At 60.2% G+C, this 15474-nt stretch overlaps 1 protein-coding gene across 1 annotated transcript in view; it reads right to left on the reverse strand.

The window, feature by feature from the left end:
- Nucleotides 1-15474, reverse strand: part of ARHGEF10L (Rho guanine nucleotide exchange factor 10 like) — a 206112-nt gene that overhangs the window by 102711 nt on the left and 87927 nt on the right. The window contains exons 13-22 of the mRNA XM_077775561.1: nt 15291-15470; nt 14166-14282; nt 13663-13755; nt 12932-13105; nt 8370-8515; nt 5932-5946; nt 5508-5689; nt 2235-2350; nt 1547-1674; nt 89-189 (exon numbers count right to left, since the gene is read on the reverse strand). Coding sequence (XP_077631687.1) covers nt 89-189; nt 1547-1674; nt 2235-2350; nt 5508-5689; nt 5932-5946; nt 8370-8515; nt 12932-13105; nt 13663-13755; nt 14166-14282; nt 15291-15470 — 1252 coding nt within the window. The remainder of the gene's footprint in view (nt 1-88; nt 190-1546; nt 1675-2234; nt 2351-5507; nt 5690-5931; nt 5947-8369; nt 8516-12931; nt 13106-13662; nt 13756-14165; nt 14283-15290; nt 15471-15474) is intronic.

The raw sequence follows: 15474 nt of genomic DNA on the forward strand, positions 1-15474 counted from the left end.
CCCCCCCCCCCCCCACACACCCACCCCAAGCCTCCCGGCTCCACATCCCAGTCCCCTGAGGTGAGAGGCTCTCCCGGGCTTTACTCACGGAGTCCGATCTTGGCCAGGTGCAACCTGTTGACCCAGGAGATCTTGCTCAGGGGGTTGGGGGTGATGAAGACCACCATGAAGCTGATGGGGCGGCCAGACCTGCAGCAAGAGGGTGACGGGTGTCAGTGCCCAGGACAAGCATTTCCCTCCACCACACACACTCACGGTAGTGCTAACTCTGCTCAGAGCACTGAAGCGTGGCCAGAAAGTTCTGGCAAAGCTGAGCTCTTCTGGGGGAAGAGCCCCTCTGCCCACTGTGGCCCCGGAATGGAGGTCCCTCCCCAAAGCGATCAGGCCACTCTCCGGTGGCCCAGCCCCCAGCACCTGGGCTCAGGTGCCCGGTGACGCCAGAGGCCCTTCCTGGGCTCCCCGGTCAGCTCTCTGTGGGCCCAGCAGCCCCATGCGCAGGTCCGACTGGGAACCTCTGCAGCAGGAAAGGGCCCCGTCGGGCTCCCAGCCCCTGGCCCAGTGTGGGTGCTCAGCAGACATTTGCGGGATGGATGTGGGAGTGAATGCAGCCCTGAATGAAGGAGGTGGTACACAGCTTGGGCACTAGGGGTTGCTGTTGTCACCCCTCAGAGTCTGGGGCAGGCTCTCCGCCAGGAGGAGGGCAAGGCTGGTGTCACTAACTCTCCCAGGGAGAAAGGGGTGGGGGTGGGGGGCTAGAGAGGGGCTGCGTGAGGCCACGCAGCAGGGGCGTGGCAGACTGGGATTACAGGGCAGAGCCCTGCCTCTCTGCCTCGGGGACCCGAGCCTGGAGCCTGGGTCCTGCCTCCAACAACAGTGCTCGACCTTCTCCAAGCAGCCAGTGTGCTTGTAACACTCTGTCCCCCACGGTCCCCGCATCCTCGAGGTCAAACCCAGGCCGTAAGCCCCTCCTCGCACCAGCCCAGGCTTCAGAGTCAGACCCTGTTGGAGCCCAGCTCGCCCTCCCACTCTGGGGCCGCGGGGAGGATCCGACAACTCTTCGGGCCTCACCACCCTCATCTGCAAAATGGGGCTCCGACAAGATACCTTTCCTCCCCTCTGCTAAATCTGTCACCAATCCCACAAACATCAGTGGAGGGTCTGTGGAGCACAAGCGCCCGTGTGGGCACCTGGGGTGGGAGGGTGGGGGGCTGGAGACCCAGCCTCAGTCCACGGGGAGACCCGGGGCCCGGTCCCAGGGCTCTGCACAGTCTGAAGTGAGTGGGTGACAAGGTCACAGCACAAACGGAACCAAACAACAGCAGAGTGTCTGAGTCCCGAGTCTCCTAACAGAGGATGGGCCCAGGTATGAATCAGTCAGTCATTCATTCATTCCACAATGAGCACCCACTCCACACCCAAAGCTGTGCCAGGCAGGGCCCGCAGGGTGTACGCACCCACTCCCGCCACCACCCTGAGGAGCAGATCAGCTCCAGGTGCCCCCTCTCTGGACCACCCCCCTTCCAGCCACATCGGCTCCCCCTCTCACTTGTCGGGTTTCCCCGGAAGCAGGAGCCTGAGGCGGCATTTGTTGGCCGAGTGGATCTCCTCCTCCTTCACCCGCATGAGCCTCTGCAGGGCCAGGCACCAGTCTTGAGCCACGGTCATGTTCAGGTTCTAGGGTTGAGGCGGCCACTGAGATCACCACACAGCCTGCTCGCTCCCCAAAAGCCACACAGGACCCTAGAGCATTCAGGGTGCCCAGAGGGACAGGAGCCGGGAGGTCCTAGAGCCCGACAAGGGCCACCAGATGGGCCATAGTGGATGACGGGCTCCCCGCTGCGGACCCAGAGCAGGCTTTCCCAGCCCTGGGGTCAGACCCCACCTGGCACCCCCTCCTGCGAGAGGACCACAGGCCCCCAGCCGGCTTCTCTCCAGCCTGGGGTGAGGTCCAGGAAGCGGCCGCAAGAGGGACCGACCGGTCATTGCGCAGAGAGGGAAAAAATCACCATGGAGCCAGACGCCACTTAACCCGAATCAGAGCCTCCACCCAAACCAGAGGCCGCGCACCAGACCTCCAGGCAGCAATGGGGGCTTTAGCCTCTCCTGCTGCCTGGGGAGATTCAGAAGGCAGGAGCGTGCCTGGGGCCTGGGCGAAGACGGGAGCCCCCGCCCGCTTTGCCCGCTGAGTCTGGGCACTGCCCAGAGCCCAACAAAGCCAGGCCGGTGCTGTGTACCTGGTAGGTGCCGTGCAGCGTGCTGATGAGGAAGGTTATCTGCTCTACCACAGCTAGGTCCTTCTGCAGATCCTGTAGCTCCTGGAAGAGGCGTGGGGGGCCGAAATACACCTTATCTGCACGGAGAAGAGACCCAGCTCAACTTCAGGGGGGGAGAGGGTGCTAACAAGGACCCAAGCACCCACTCACTGCACAGGAGACCTGCTGCCCTGGGATATGGCGCTAGAGACACAAAAGGAACAATTACCAGGCTCTTGCCCCGGTAGGAGTTCCCAGTCTACTGAGGGTTGGGGGGACGGATCTAATCACAGGTACTTTAGCACCTGGAGTCCAAGCTACACTCAAAGGGTCATAGGAGGCCAGAAGATTAAGAACCAACCACGCCCGCAAGAGGGGAGGGACCTTCACAGGGCCGGGAACGTGGTGGGCACTGCCAGAAAAGAGAACAGCGTGTGCAAAGGCACTGTGGCTTAAGGAAACCCGCAAAGGGCAAGTTGTTCAAAGATGTACTGGGGACTTACTGTGTGCCAGGTTCTATTCTGGGTGTTGGAGAGATAGCTGCAAACAAGACAGACAGGATCCCTGCTCTTACAGAGCTTATGAACTAAGTGACGGGGGACAGAGGCAGAAGTCAGCTCACAACGATTAATAACGATGATGGAAGGTGCCAGGGAAAAAGATATCACGGCAACGGGAGAGTGAGGGTGCCCAGACCTCCAGTGATCACAGACATGTGATATTGGGGGCACGGGAGATGGGCAGCTAGACACAGAGCAGGAAGGAGCAGCAAGCCAGATGGGGAAGCCCTTGAATGCCAAGCTAGGGAATTTGGGCTGTATTCTCTAGGCCACGGTTTCCCAAGCTGAGGTCTTAACAGAATCCCAGGGGAGGGCCTATTTGGGGGTTTAGATGACTATCTAGAAAACAGATGCACATCCATGGGGCACCTGGGTGGCCCAGTCAGTTAAGCGTCCGATTCTTGCTTTCGGCTCAGCTCATGATCTCACAGTTCGTGGGTTCAAGCCCCGTGTCAGGCTCTGCGCTGACAGCAGGGAGTCTGCTCGCTCACTGTCTCTCAAAATAAATACATAAGCACGTCTAAAAGAAAAATGCAAAAAAGAAAACCACGCATGCCTGAGTCACCTGGGCACAGTGACTTCCAGGCCCCGAGCTGCTGCGCGGGGACAGGGCTCCATGGACTCTGGTACTGAGTCAGCAGGTACAGAGCCAGAGCAAGGTGTGCACAGGAGACAGGCAATGCGTTCACGCCCAAAGAAAAGCAAAAACAGACTCGGCAGCGAGCCAGATGGGCGAGTGTTAAGTTGCCCTATGGACAAACTCAAAACAACCTGCCCCAGAAGAGGGCCACGTCCACAGCGCGAGCAATTCAGTTCCAGCAAAACAACATCATCCATCACGTTAAGTGAATGCCGTTGATTTGAATTTTATTGTTTTGAGGCTTCATTTTTATTCCATTTGTGATTCTGTGTTGGTTTTACGGCTGTTCGAGGGATATGCAAGCATAAGGAGCTTATTATCACTAGCCTTATATTTGCACCTATTTGAATAACAACAATAAAAAAAAAATCAGTCCCGGCCAATGAGGGTCCAACAAGAATTCTGTGCAGACCCCCTTTAAGCAGGTCTGGTCATGGATTATTCTAATTTGAGACACGGGGCCACGGACAAAACAGTTCTTGAAGGATGGGCCCCAGAGCGGAGGGGTAAGGTGGGGTCAAGCTGGGGCAAAAGGTACCTCAGGGGCAGACAAATGGGGCGGCTGAGCCCCTGGCCGGGGACCTCTGCAGCAGCCCTTCCTGCTCACATACCCAGGGGAAGAGGCACAGATCCCGGAGCTGTGCAGCCCAGCCCTCCAAGGGCAAGAGCACACGGCATCCTCACTCCCTCCAAGTTTCCAGAATTGCTGGCCGCCCGGCAAGGCCACCTCTGGGCTCAGGCGCGGGGCAGAGCCGGACACCCTCCTGCCTGTGGAAGGTACCTCGGGCACAGCTCCTCTCTGCCGCCCCTGCAGCGTGGCCACCTTCCCTCATTGGACAAACATTCACTTACCCCCAGGTAATTGCCCACCAGGCTCCGGGGTGAGGGCGGCGGCAGAACCATCACCAGTGAAGGTGACCATAAAAGCAGGCCCTGAGAGGGGCGCCCGGGGACCTCAGTCCATTCAGCGTCCGACTTTGGCTCAGATCACGATCTCGCGGTCTGTGGGTTCGAGCCCCATGTCGGGCTCTGTGCTGACGGCTCGGAGCCTGGAGCCTGCTTCGGATTCTGTGTCTCCCTCTCTCTCTGCCCCTCCCCCACTCGCACTCTATTTCTCTGTCTCTTTCAAAAATAAATATTTACCAAAAAATACAACAACAGACCCTGAGAGCACAGGACAGGGGCGCCTGCCTTGTCTGAGAGAATCAGAAGACTTCTCTCTAGAGGTATCATCTGAGCTAAGATGAGGAAGGACAAATGGTGGAGCCTGGGAGAAGGCCCTGTGGCGGGAGGGGTCCGCCCCTCAGGAACTGAGAGGCCGGTGTGGCCGGCCCAGGGAGGGCGGGGCGGGCAGGTGCCACGGGAGGGATGCGTGGGCCCCGGGAGGACCTGGGACTTTACCCTGAGAGCAGTGACAAGCCATGGGAGGGTCCGGGGCAGAGGGGGATGCACACAGGTCTGATCTGCATTAGAAGGCCGGCTCCGGGGACAGGGGAGGGGGTGGGGGTGGACGGGGAGGACGCAGAGGTGCAGGGAGGGACAGCCGCAGCACTGGGTGTGACAGTGGCAGCCACCAGGGAGACGGCCGGGGCTGCGGGACTGAGACGCTGCCGGGCACCACTCTGCGTTCTCCATCTCCTCGGGACCAAATAGTGGGAGCCAGGCAGCCGGAGCCTGGTCCCTGAGGATGTAGGGGCCCTGGTGAGCGTCACCTGGGCCCTTCCCTGCACGGAGGGGCAAACTGAGGCACGGAGAGGAGGGGCACCCACCGAGGTGCCATAGGAGGCAGGCAGTGTGGCCAGGTAGCGGCGGGGGGGCCGCCTCCTGACTTCAAGGGATGGTGCGTGCTCGTATGGGCACATACGTGCAGGAGGGTGCAGGGGTGGGGCGGGCAGGGGCCAGGGTGCAGGAGGGGCGTGTGACCGCGGGATGTGCAGGCGCAGACAGCCTTGTGGGTGTGCATCTGTGGGCAGCGTTGGGCTGCAAACTGGCAAGGGCCTCTCGGCCAAGTTCCCAGACGGCCCACAGCCGGGCAGCGGGCGGGCAGGTACTCACTCTGGGCCTGGCCCGCGGCAGAGGCCTTCTTGGCGCCAGCGTGCTGGATGAGCACATTGTCCTTGTCGTAGGAGCCGCCGTCCTGGCCCACCTCCACCACCTGCACCTGGGGCAGCGCTGTGTTCCACTTGACCACGTACTTGGGCCCCAGGGGCACCAGGCTGCTGATCTCCAGCTGGCCCCTGCCGGGACGGAGAAGAGGGAGCCTGCAGCGCCCGCAGCCCCCCTGGCCCAGGGCCAGCCCAGAGCACGCTCCACGGCACACCAGCTCAGCCAGGCACCTCGCGACAAGCACAAGACCTCAGGCCAGAACCAAGCGAGGCAGAGCGGGGAACCACCGACGAGGTGGAGCCCCGGGGTGCCCAGGCCCCAGCCCAGATCCAGAGTCACATGCCCCAAGGCCCCGAGCCCCCAAGCCCCCTACCTGTGGTTGGCGGGCCTGAGGAAAAAGACAAGACAGAAGGAAAGGTCATTACTGTCATTGAGTGACTTCTAGGGGGCGGAGACAGCTGGGCCAGGGGTGGGCATCGGGGACCCCAGGGGGGTCTTCTCCCCGAGCTGGGCACCAGCCTCGAATCACCCGCGATTCCCAGCGGCCCTGCCAGGAGCTTGTATGATTCCAGACAAGGACACGGACGCTCAGATAGGTCCCGTGACTCTCGCCAACTCTCCCAAGCTGATCCCTGCCCCCCCCAAAGTGGGCCACTAGCATCCCCATCACATGTCCTACCAGGCTAGTCCCTGAGCCACAGGAGGGGGGAGCAGGTGTTCATCAGATATGGTGCCTTAAAAACCACAGGGCTTGAATAAGTGAGGGAGAGAGGGAGGGAAGGAGGGGAGGAATGAGACGGCGTAAGCACCCCCACACTGATCCAGAACAGAAGCTTCTGTCCCCGAGTCCCCTAGCGGCATGAGTTCTCCCCCAACCTGCGAACTGGCATAAAGCAAGGACCAAGTATCTGATGGATTAACAGACGGATGGACAGTGGATGGGGGGTGGGAGTCCCCGGACAGCGCCACTTGCTTCGTCCCGGGGTGCGTGAGTCCCAAGCATGGGGACCATCCCCAAACCCACTCCACGGCCGTGCCTGCACCAGCCGACCCCGAGTACAGAGCCTACATGAGTCCCCTCAGGTGCCTCCCCCCACCACCGCCCGACGTGTGCTCCAGCCGAGGATTAACACTGGAGCACAGGCGACTTCCTTTGGACCTCAGCTGCGGCGCTGGTGTTTCCCTGATGTTGTTTAAAGCGCTGTTAACACACCGAGAGCAGAGAGCCTCCTCCGCTGGCGTGGGTAAGTCACAGCTGGACAGTCACAACCCCTGCCGCGTACAGGGCCAAGTGGGGGGGGGGCCGCACAGGTGAGTCAAGTGGACCAGGTGGGGACTCCCCCCACCCCGGTAAGGAGGCCACGTGACCCAGCTCCATGTGAGGCCCCGGGCACTATGAGCCCAGAATGTTGGATCTCCGAATTTTCCAGAGAAGTCAAAGGTCTCGAGCTCTGCGTGAACTCCCCGCATGAGCCAAATAAAAGATTTCTGGAGGCCTGATGCAAACCACGGGGTGCAACGGCCCTCACCCTGTGCAGAGGCTCTGGTACTTTCTGGCACAGACTGGGAAGCCCGGCTCTGGGCATTTCCAGCATGTCCGACTCAGAACCAGGAGGCCAGGCTCTGGAGGGAAGGCAGTGCCCCGGGCAGTGGGGGGAAATCTCGAACCACAAAGTGGCTGGGACTCAGGAAGCTGTTCCATTACCAACAGCAGAGTTCCAGAACAGACCACTGGGTACGATGGACAGCTGTCGGCCCAAGGCCAGGGGCTGGCCCAGACGACCTCTCCGGATGACACCCTCCAGCTGTGGGGACCAGGGACAGGCAGGCCAAAAGGGATGGGAGAGGAAGCCAGAATGTCTGAGACCTAAACCAAGCCCACAGGGGACCGACCCCATTACAGAGAGGCCGGTGCAGGAACTGGGGTGCAGCAGGTGGGGTTCCTAGAGGGGGGCTCTGGCCCGGCCCACTCACTTGAAGTTGATGTTGGCGCAGACCAGCATGTCGTTCAGCAGGAAGACCCTGCGCTCCTTGGACTTGATCAGCTGCCCGCGGTCACCATATACAGTCTCGGTCAGGGTCTCACAGAGGAGCAGCTGCCGCTGGCCCGAGGTCAGAAGCTGTGGGAGGGGACAGAGCACAGTCAGTGCCAGCCACGCACACAGGCTGCCACACGGACATCGCTGTGCCAAAGGGGACCAGGGCCAGGAGCAGCGGCGGAGGAGGCNCCCGGGCACTGTGAGCCCAGAATGTTGGATCTCCGAATTTTCCAGAGAAGTCAAAGGTCTCGAGCTCTGCGTGAACTCCCCACATGAGCCGGGATTTCTGGAGGCCTGATGCAAACCACGGGGTGCAACGGCCCTCACCCTGTGCAGAGGCTCTGGTACTTTCTGGCACAGACTGGGAAGCCCGGCTCTGGGCATTTCCAGCATGTCCGACTCAGAACCAGGAGGCCAGGCTCTGGAGGGAAGGCAGTGCCCCGGGCAGTGGGGGGAAATCTCGAACCACAAAGTGGCTGGGACTCAGGAAGCTGTTCCATTACCAACAGCAGAGTTCCAGAACAGACCACTGGGTACGATGGACAGCTGTCGGCCCAAGGCCAGGGGCTGGCCCAGACGACCTCTCCGGATGACACCCTCCAGCTGTGGGGACCAGGGACAGGCAGGCCAAAAGGGATGGGAGAGGAAGCCAGAATGTCTGAGACCTAAACCAAGCCCACAGGGGACCGACCCCATTACAGAGAGGCCGGTGCAGGAACTGGGGTGCAGCAGGTGGGGTTCCTAGAGGGGGGCTCTGGCCCGGCCCACTCACTTGAAGTTGATGTTGGCGCAGACCAGCATGTCGTTCAGCAGGAAGACCCTGCGCTCCTTGGACTTGATCAGCTGCCCGCGGTCACCATATACAGTCTCGGTCAGGGTCTCACAGAGGAGCAGCTGCCGCTGGCCCGAGGTCAGAAGCTGTGGGAGGGGACAGAGCACAGTCAGTGCCAGCCACGCACACAGGCTGCCACACGGACATCGCTGTGCCAAAGGGGACCAGGGCCAGGAGCAGCGGCGGAGGAGGCAGGGCTGCACCCTCCATCCCCGGCGTGACCCACATGCTGGGTTCTCTGACCGCAGCCAGCACCCCTTCTCAGGGGTGACCGGTGCTGGCAGCCCCTCCCCGCAGCCAGAGTCGCAGAGTCGCAGGCTCGTGGTCCCTGCCCACCAGCTCCCTAACCCTCTGGCAGGTCGCTTCCCCTCCCCGCGACCCGGCTTCCCCAGCCGTCAGGTGGAGCGCTAGTCCACCACTCAGATCTCCAAGGTGATGCGTGACCAGGCCTGGCTACATAAATGTGTGGGGCCCAGGGCCACATGGCCACGCAGTCCTCATTCAGTGCTAAGTGAGAAGGTAGTAACAGCACGAGCAGAACATTGAGCCGAGTGCGGGGCCCTTCTGAGCGCGGGCTGTGCCACGGGTCACACGCACAGGAAGCTGGCCTTCCACGCAGACACTCCTCAGCCTGGGGCACTGCCATCCTCATGGCCGTGCTGCGTGACAGTCTTCCCTGTGAGGAGGTGTGGCCTCACTCAGGGAGACTCCCGGCCCAGAAGCGGTCCCAGCCCTGCAGCCTGAACCCAACAGCCTCGGGCAGCCCTGCCTCACGAGGGGTTGGCACCGATCTGCTGTTCAGCGAGGCGACCGTCTGGGGAGGCTGGAGGCCTTCGAGCTGCCAGCACCTGCGGCCTTTGCCAATCTGGGGCTGGACACGGAGAAGCCCCTGCTGGCCCCGGGGCCCCCGTCCCTCCCAGGGACACACCGGGAAAACATCTTTTTACTGACAGGGATTTTTTTTCCCCAGAGGGAAGGAGAGTATTCAGCAAAATTCGTTCCCAAAACCCCATGACTCCGATAACCAGAGTCATCCTCCCCTCCTTCCTCACCCCTGCTGGGAAAGGGCAGGTCACCCAAAGCCTCCCCCCTCCTCCAAGAGAATTCCCCGTCATTCTCCATAGAACCACATCTTCCGGATCAACGCAAAAGCCCGACTGGCACCAATGCCCTTGGTGTGCTGGGCACCACACTTGGTAATAAGCACCCCACTTCCCATTTACCCAGCTCTGCGGCCCCTGATGCCACCCCCTCTCCCCGGAGGAGGTAAAGCGGTTTGCCAAGGGGCAGCGCGGGACACAACCAGGCCACAGGCGCCGTCCCCAGCCCTGAGTGTGACCGTGGAGAGGCCCCACCACTCCTAACACAAGGGACGCGGGGTCCCTCAGTGGCCCCCCACGTGACTGCTGGGCTCCCGCATGCCTCTGCTGCCACCAACCAGCTGCCGCCAGCTCACGGACACAGGCCCCGAGGACAGCAGGCCCCGCAGCAGATGGCCAAGTGTGCCGTGACCCAAAACCCAGAAGGAAAGTCCCCTGGGGTTTTGGCAGCCATGCCCCTGCCCCTGAGGCAGATCAAAAGACACAAAGAAAACCGGATATTGCACAAACCCGCCTCTGGAGGGTCCTGAGCAGGGACATTTTGAAATAGCCGGCAGGTTCCGTTTGGGGCGCGCCCAGTTTCAATTCCGCCTTCTCCCCGGGTGACGGGCGGCAAGAGGAAAGTCACTGGACTGGTCTCAGAAATGGCTGAGACCGCCGAAGGCGGGGGCGGGGGGTGCTAACATCCCACAGGCCTCAAAAATGCCCCCACTTGACAGGTGGAGAAACTGAGGCTCAGAGCCTTCCACTCCTTTCCAAAACCAAACAGGTCTTCCCGACCTCTAGCCAGTGACCCCGGCTCCTTACTGCCCAGGGCCCCTGGGGGACAGAGCCGAGGAGAAGAGCGGTGCTGCAGAGAAGGATTTCCTCCCACCTGGTCAGCTCCTCCCCCCACAGGTGTACGGCGTGAGGGCAAGAGAGGGTGTGTAACCCCCTTGGTTACAGAGAAGGGGAATAAAGGAGGGGACAGGAGAAGACACTCCCCAAGTGTAGAGGCCCTTAGATCCCGAGCAGGTACAAGGCCTGAAGCCTGTTTTTCAAGAGAGATGTCCGGAAATAGAAAGCTGGTGTGAGGCAGGTTAGGGGGGCTGCCTGGAGGCAGGGACAGACCTGGGACTGCAGGGGTGTGGGCAGCCACTACTCAGGTGACCTTCCCAGGGGGAAGGCAGGTTATGTGCCAGTTCTTCCAACCCTTCAAGAAGACCTGCAAGTCTGGGCTTTGGGGCGCCTGGGTGGCTCAGTTGGTTAAGCACATGACTTTGGCTCAGGTCATGATCTCACGGTTCGTGGGTTTGAGCCCCGCATCGGGCTCTGTGCTGACAGCTCAGAGCCTGGAGCCTGTTTCAGATTCTGTGTCTCCCTCTCTCTCTGCCCCTGTTCTGCTCATACTCTCTCTCTCAGAAATAAATAAAACATTTAAAAAAATTTTTTAAAAAGGTCTGGATTTTATGGGATGTCTTTCAAGTTTTGAAAGATAGCAACTGATTCCACCTTCTTGAAAATACTACGCGGGCCTAAAAGCATGCGTATGGCCTGAATTCACCCTAAGGAGGGAAAGTCTTAAGACGCAGGACCCTTGAAGCTTAGAACTGCAAGGGACCCCGCAGGCTACCTCGTCCAGGCTTCCCAGGCTCATGGTGAAGATTCAAGATGACAGTGTCAAGTTAGTATTTTGTTATTGAAAATTTTTTTAATGTTTTATTTATTCTTGAGACAGAGATAGAACATGAGCAGGGGAGGGGCAGAGAGAGAGGGAGACACAGAATCTGAAGCAGGCCTCAGGCTCTGAGCTGTCAGCACAGAGCCCGGCTCGGGGCTCAAACCCACAAACCGTGAGATCATGAGCTGAGCTGAAGTCAGGCACTTAACCAACTTAAGCCACCCAGGTGCCCCAAGTTAGTATCATACACCATAAAGTGCAGTCCACCTGGAAAGGGTTATTGGCCACCTAGCAATACTTCCTGTGCTCTCAGAAAGTTCTACCCCATGGGGCCAAAATCTCACTAGCCTTAGTCACTAGCCTCACTTCCTCTTTCAGGGCCCACGGAGCCAGGAGTCTCCCAGTTCTTCCCCAAAAGATCTGAACAGCTCCAGTGAGGATGTCATACAATGTCTCTGCCCCAAAGAACAGCCACTGTCCTTGCCTATGTCCCCTGAGACAAGGCCACCCCACTCGGAGCCATCCCCACCATCCTGTGCCCTTGGGGGGAGAAAGAAGGTGGGGCCCAGGGTGCAGGGCCTCCCAGATTTAGGTGCATCTTTGAGCCGCTCATGTCACGTGCACCAACAGGTGACTCTAGGGGACTCCGGATTTTTGTGCCAGCATTGTGTGTTGAAAACAAGGTTCTCTACAGACTCATTTGAAAGTTTCCAAGGTTTTTTTGTTTTTTGGGTTTTTTTTACTAGAATGTTCCTGAGTTATAGTCCTAACACATGACCTGAATTTCTCGTCTTTTTTCTTTAAAAATAACACTAAGGGCAGGGCACCTGGGTGTCTCAGTTGGTTGAGCGTCTGACTTCAGCTCAGGTCATGATCCCTTGATTCGTGAGTTCAAGCCCCGCGTCGGACTCTGTGCTGACAGCTCAGAGCCCGGAGCCTGCTTCGGATTCCATGTCTGCCCCTCCCCTGCTCACACTCTGCCTCTCTCTCTCTCTCTCAAAAGTAAGTAAACATTAAAAAACATTTTTTTCAAATAATAAGATGAGGGGCGCCTGGGTGGCTCAGTCAGTTAAGCGTCCGACTCTTGATTTCCGCTCAGATCAGTCTCCCAGGGCTATAGGATCAAGCCCAACATCCCTGCTTGGCATTCTTTCTCTCTCTCTCTCTCTCTCTCTCTCTCTGTCCCTCCTCACCCTCTCTCACACTAAAGAAATAAATGTTTAAATAAATAAACATAACACTAATAGCGACAACAGCCACCTTACATTAAGAACTCTGGGTCTGCTGTTTTGCCAACTCCTCCATTTGCCTCACAGCAGCCCTGGGGTCAGTCTCCTCATTTCAGAGGGAGCAAGTGAGGTTCAGAAAGGCTGAGTGATTCCCCTGAGGGCACACAGTGAGCACCACTGGCAAAGTCTGGATTTAAACCCAGACCCTTGACTTCAGAGCCTCCTTGTTTCAAGCAAGAAGCTAGACTATCATTTCTGGTGTCTTTCCTGGCGATTACACTGATGGTCAGAATCCGCTTTTACCCTAAAAGAATGTGACTCATACCGAATGGGGAGGATGCAGTCAAGACTAATCCTGCCAGTAAGGTCTTCGGGGCTTGGAGGTGAACCAGGAATCCCTCCCTCGGAGAACACTGCCACCTAGTGGGAGGCCGAGGGGAGGAGGCGGAGGGCCAGGTGATACAGGCTGTGGAGCAGGTAAAGGCAGGCAGGTGGGGGGGCCCTGGCGCTCACCTTGTTGAGGCTGCTGCGGTCGCTGACGCTCTTGGTCAGCTGCTGGATCTCGGCCACCTGGTCGGCCAGCCGCTTCTGCTCGTTGAGCTTCTCGGCCAGCGTCTCCAGCTCCGTGAGGGCCAGCTGTAGGGACAGCCTGTCCGGGTGGCCCCTGGGGGTGTTCTTCAGCATGTCCTGCCAGGACCGCAAGAGAGCCGGGGCTGAGAAGCCCACCCTGGCAGACCCTCCCCCAGCCCGCGGTCAAGGCCCCACCCTCCCACCGCCTGCGAGGCCCGGTCTGAAGGTGCCCAGCTTTCAGCCAGGACAGATGGTACAGGACATGGAGCAGGCCCTCCAGAAATAGCTAATGAATGGAAATACAAAATAAGCCTAATTCACTGGTCGGCAGTTTGCTGGGAGCCCTGTTCCCGTGGCTGGCAGCTCTGAAGACAGAGAGGAAAATGCTGGGTGGGGAGCCCTCGGCCCGCAGCCCCCACGCCAAGCCAGGCGGTGACGCTTCACCCCGACTGAGGGCCCTGGGCGATCGGGGGAGGGGCCCTGCGTGGGGCCCAGCGCTCCCTCTGCAAGCCCAAAGCGGCCGCAGCCAGCTGAGTGAGCGGCTCCCCCACGCACACCCCGCCCCGCCAGGCCCCCGCAGGCCCCCAGGAGGCCACGCGCCCTCGCTGCCTCCCCATCCCCTGGGCTCCTGCCCCCACACGCTGCAGCTCCGCGGCCGGAGCCCCGCGGGATACCTGAAGTATGAGGATGAACTGCGGGAACCTCTGGATGGGTTTCACCATCAGCCCGTAGAGCGTGACGCGGTCGGGGCTGCACACCTGCCGCCGCTGTTGGAGAAGAAGGGGACGCATCGGCTTACCTCCCGCGGCGGGCCCCCCCAGCCATAACCTGAAGACCCACCAGAGCCAAGCCTGACAGCAGCACAGCCCTGGCACTGCTGGGTCCCCCCACCCCCCACAGACCCACCCGGGGCCTCACCCACCTGAGAGAGGTCCCTGGTCTCCTCTCACCCGACAAAGCGCCAGGTTCCGGGGCTGCTTACAGATACTCTAACTCGTTATCACCCTCCTCTTGGGGGGCAAGAGGGGCCACCTGTCTTCCCCTGGAACAGGGGGTGCTCCAAAGGAAAGGGGGGTGGTATCCAGGCCAAAGCGATGGTGCGACACCCCGAGCTGGGCCACAGCACCCCCTCCCTCCTGAGAAACCCGCGGAGAGGGGCCCCGACCCCCTGGCCCACCTTGAGGAACTCGAGGAAGGCGGGCTTGGTGAGACAGGCCTTCTTAATGATGGACATGGCGTTGGTGAAGTTGTTCACGTAGTCGCTGTACACGTCTAGCACCATGGACTTGGAGAACTAGAACGGACACAGGTGCGGGGAGGGAGGGTCACTGCGATGTGAGGGGAAGGGTGGCCAGCAACCCCGCCCTCGGCACCAGGTACCCGGAGGCAGCCCCGAGGCTGTCACCCCACTGAGGGAGGAAACCAGGCTCTGAGGGGTGGAGAGATGCCCACGGCCCCAGGGAGGAAGGGGCGGTGCCAAGGAGAGGCCCGGACCCTCCTCCTGTCCCAGCAGGGAGGCCCTGGAAGGGGGAGGTGGGGACAGCCATGAGGCCCCTTCGTGCACTTCTTCCCCACCCCCAGGAAATAAAATGCCCTGGGCCTCCAGCCCCAAGGACAGCACTCCTGACCCCAGGCCCTTGTCCACACCGACCAGGGCATCAGATTTATTGAATGTCGGGGTTTTCAAATATATATATATTTTTTTCCTTTTAGCAAAACCCAATGACCTAGAACAGATCCACTGACTTGACCCCCCACACCCCACAAATCTCTTTGGGGTTCACAGACTTCAGTTTGAAAAACCAAGAGTTCCCCTCAGATGGGGACCTGAGCCCTGAGAGAGCCCTGGGGTGGCCCACCTGAGCCTGGGACCCAGCCAGGCCTCCTGGAGTGCAAGCCAGTGCGCCCACCCCATGCCCTGGGGCACAGCATCCTCCGGGGACCAAGGCCATGGGCTGCACAAGCATCTCCTGTGCTGAGCACCCTGCGGGTACTCAGAGCAGCCGGGCGAGCACCCTGCGGGTACTCAGACTGCTCACAGCACCTGGCCTCCTGGAGGGCTGCCGCCCGGGTGGGGCCAGAACAGCAGGCTGGCTTCCCCAGCTCCCCTCCCACAGGCAACTCCAAGGACCTACTAGAAGCTGTCGTGCCCACCCCGCAGCTTGGGCCAGGCAGGCTCAGGCCCTGCTTCCCACTGACCCTGCCGGCTTGGACAGGTGACCAGGTGGAGGCAGGAGGCTGGCCCAGGGCTGCGGTTTTCACCTTGGTGGGGGCCAGGGAAGGAGACTCTGGGGATACCTACCGAAGCCACAAAGAGGTCCCCAATCTTCTCGGTGGAGTCCCACTCGGCCACCCGGGAGGACAGGGCTATCTGGAACATGGAGTGACAGTGCAGGATCTCCTTGACGCGGAAGAAGACCACCTGGCACTTGCGAGCGCTCAGCACCTTGGGCTCCATCTCCATCAGGGGATTGCGGTAATCCTGC

The sequence above is a fragment of the Crocuta crocuta genome, unplaced genomic scaffold (assembly GCF_008692635.1).
Source record: "Crocuta crocuta isolate KB4526 unplaced genomic scaffold, BGI_CrCroc_1.0 scaffold127, whole genome shotgun sequence".
In the NCBI taxonomy this organism is placed as follows: Eukaryota; Metazoa; Chordata; class Mammalia; order Carnivora; family Hyaenidae; genus Crocuta; species Crocuta crocuta.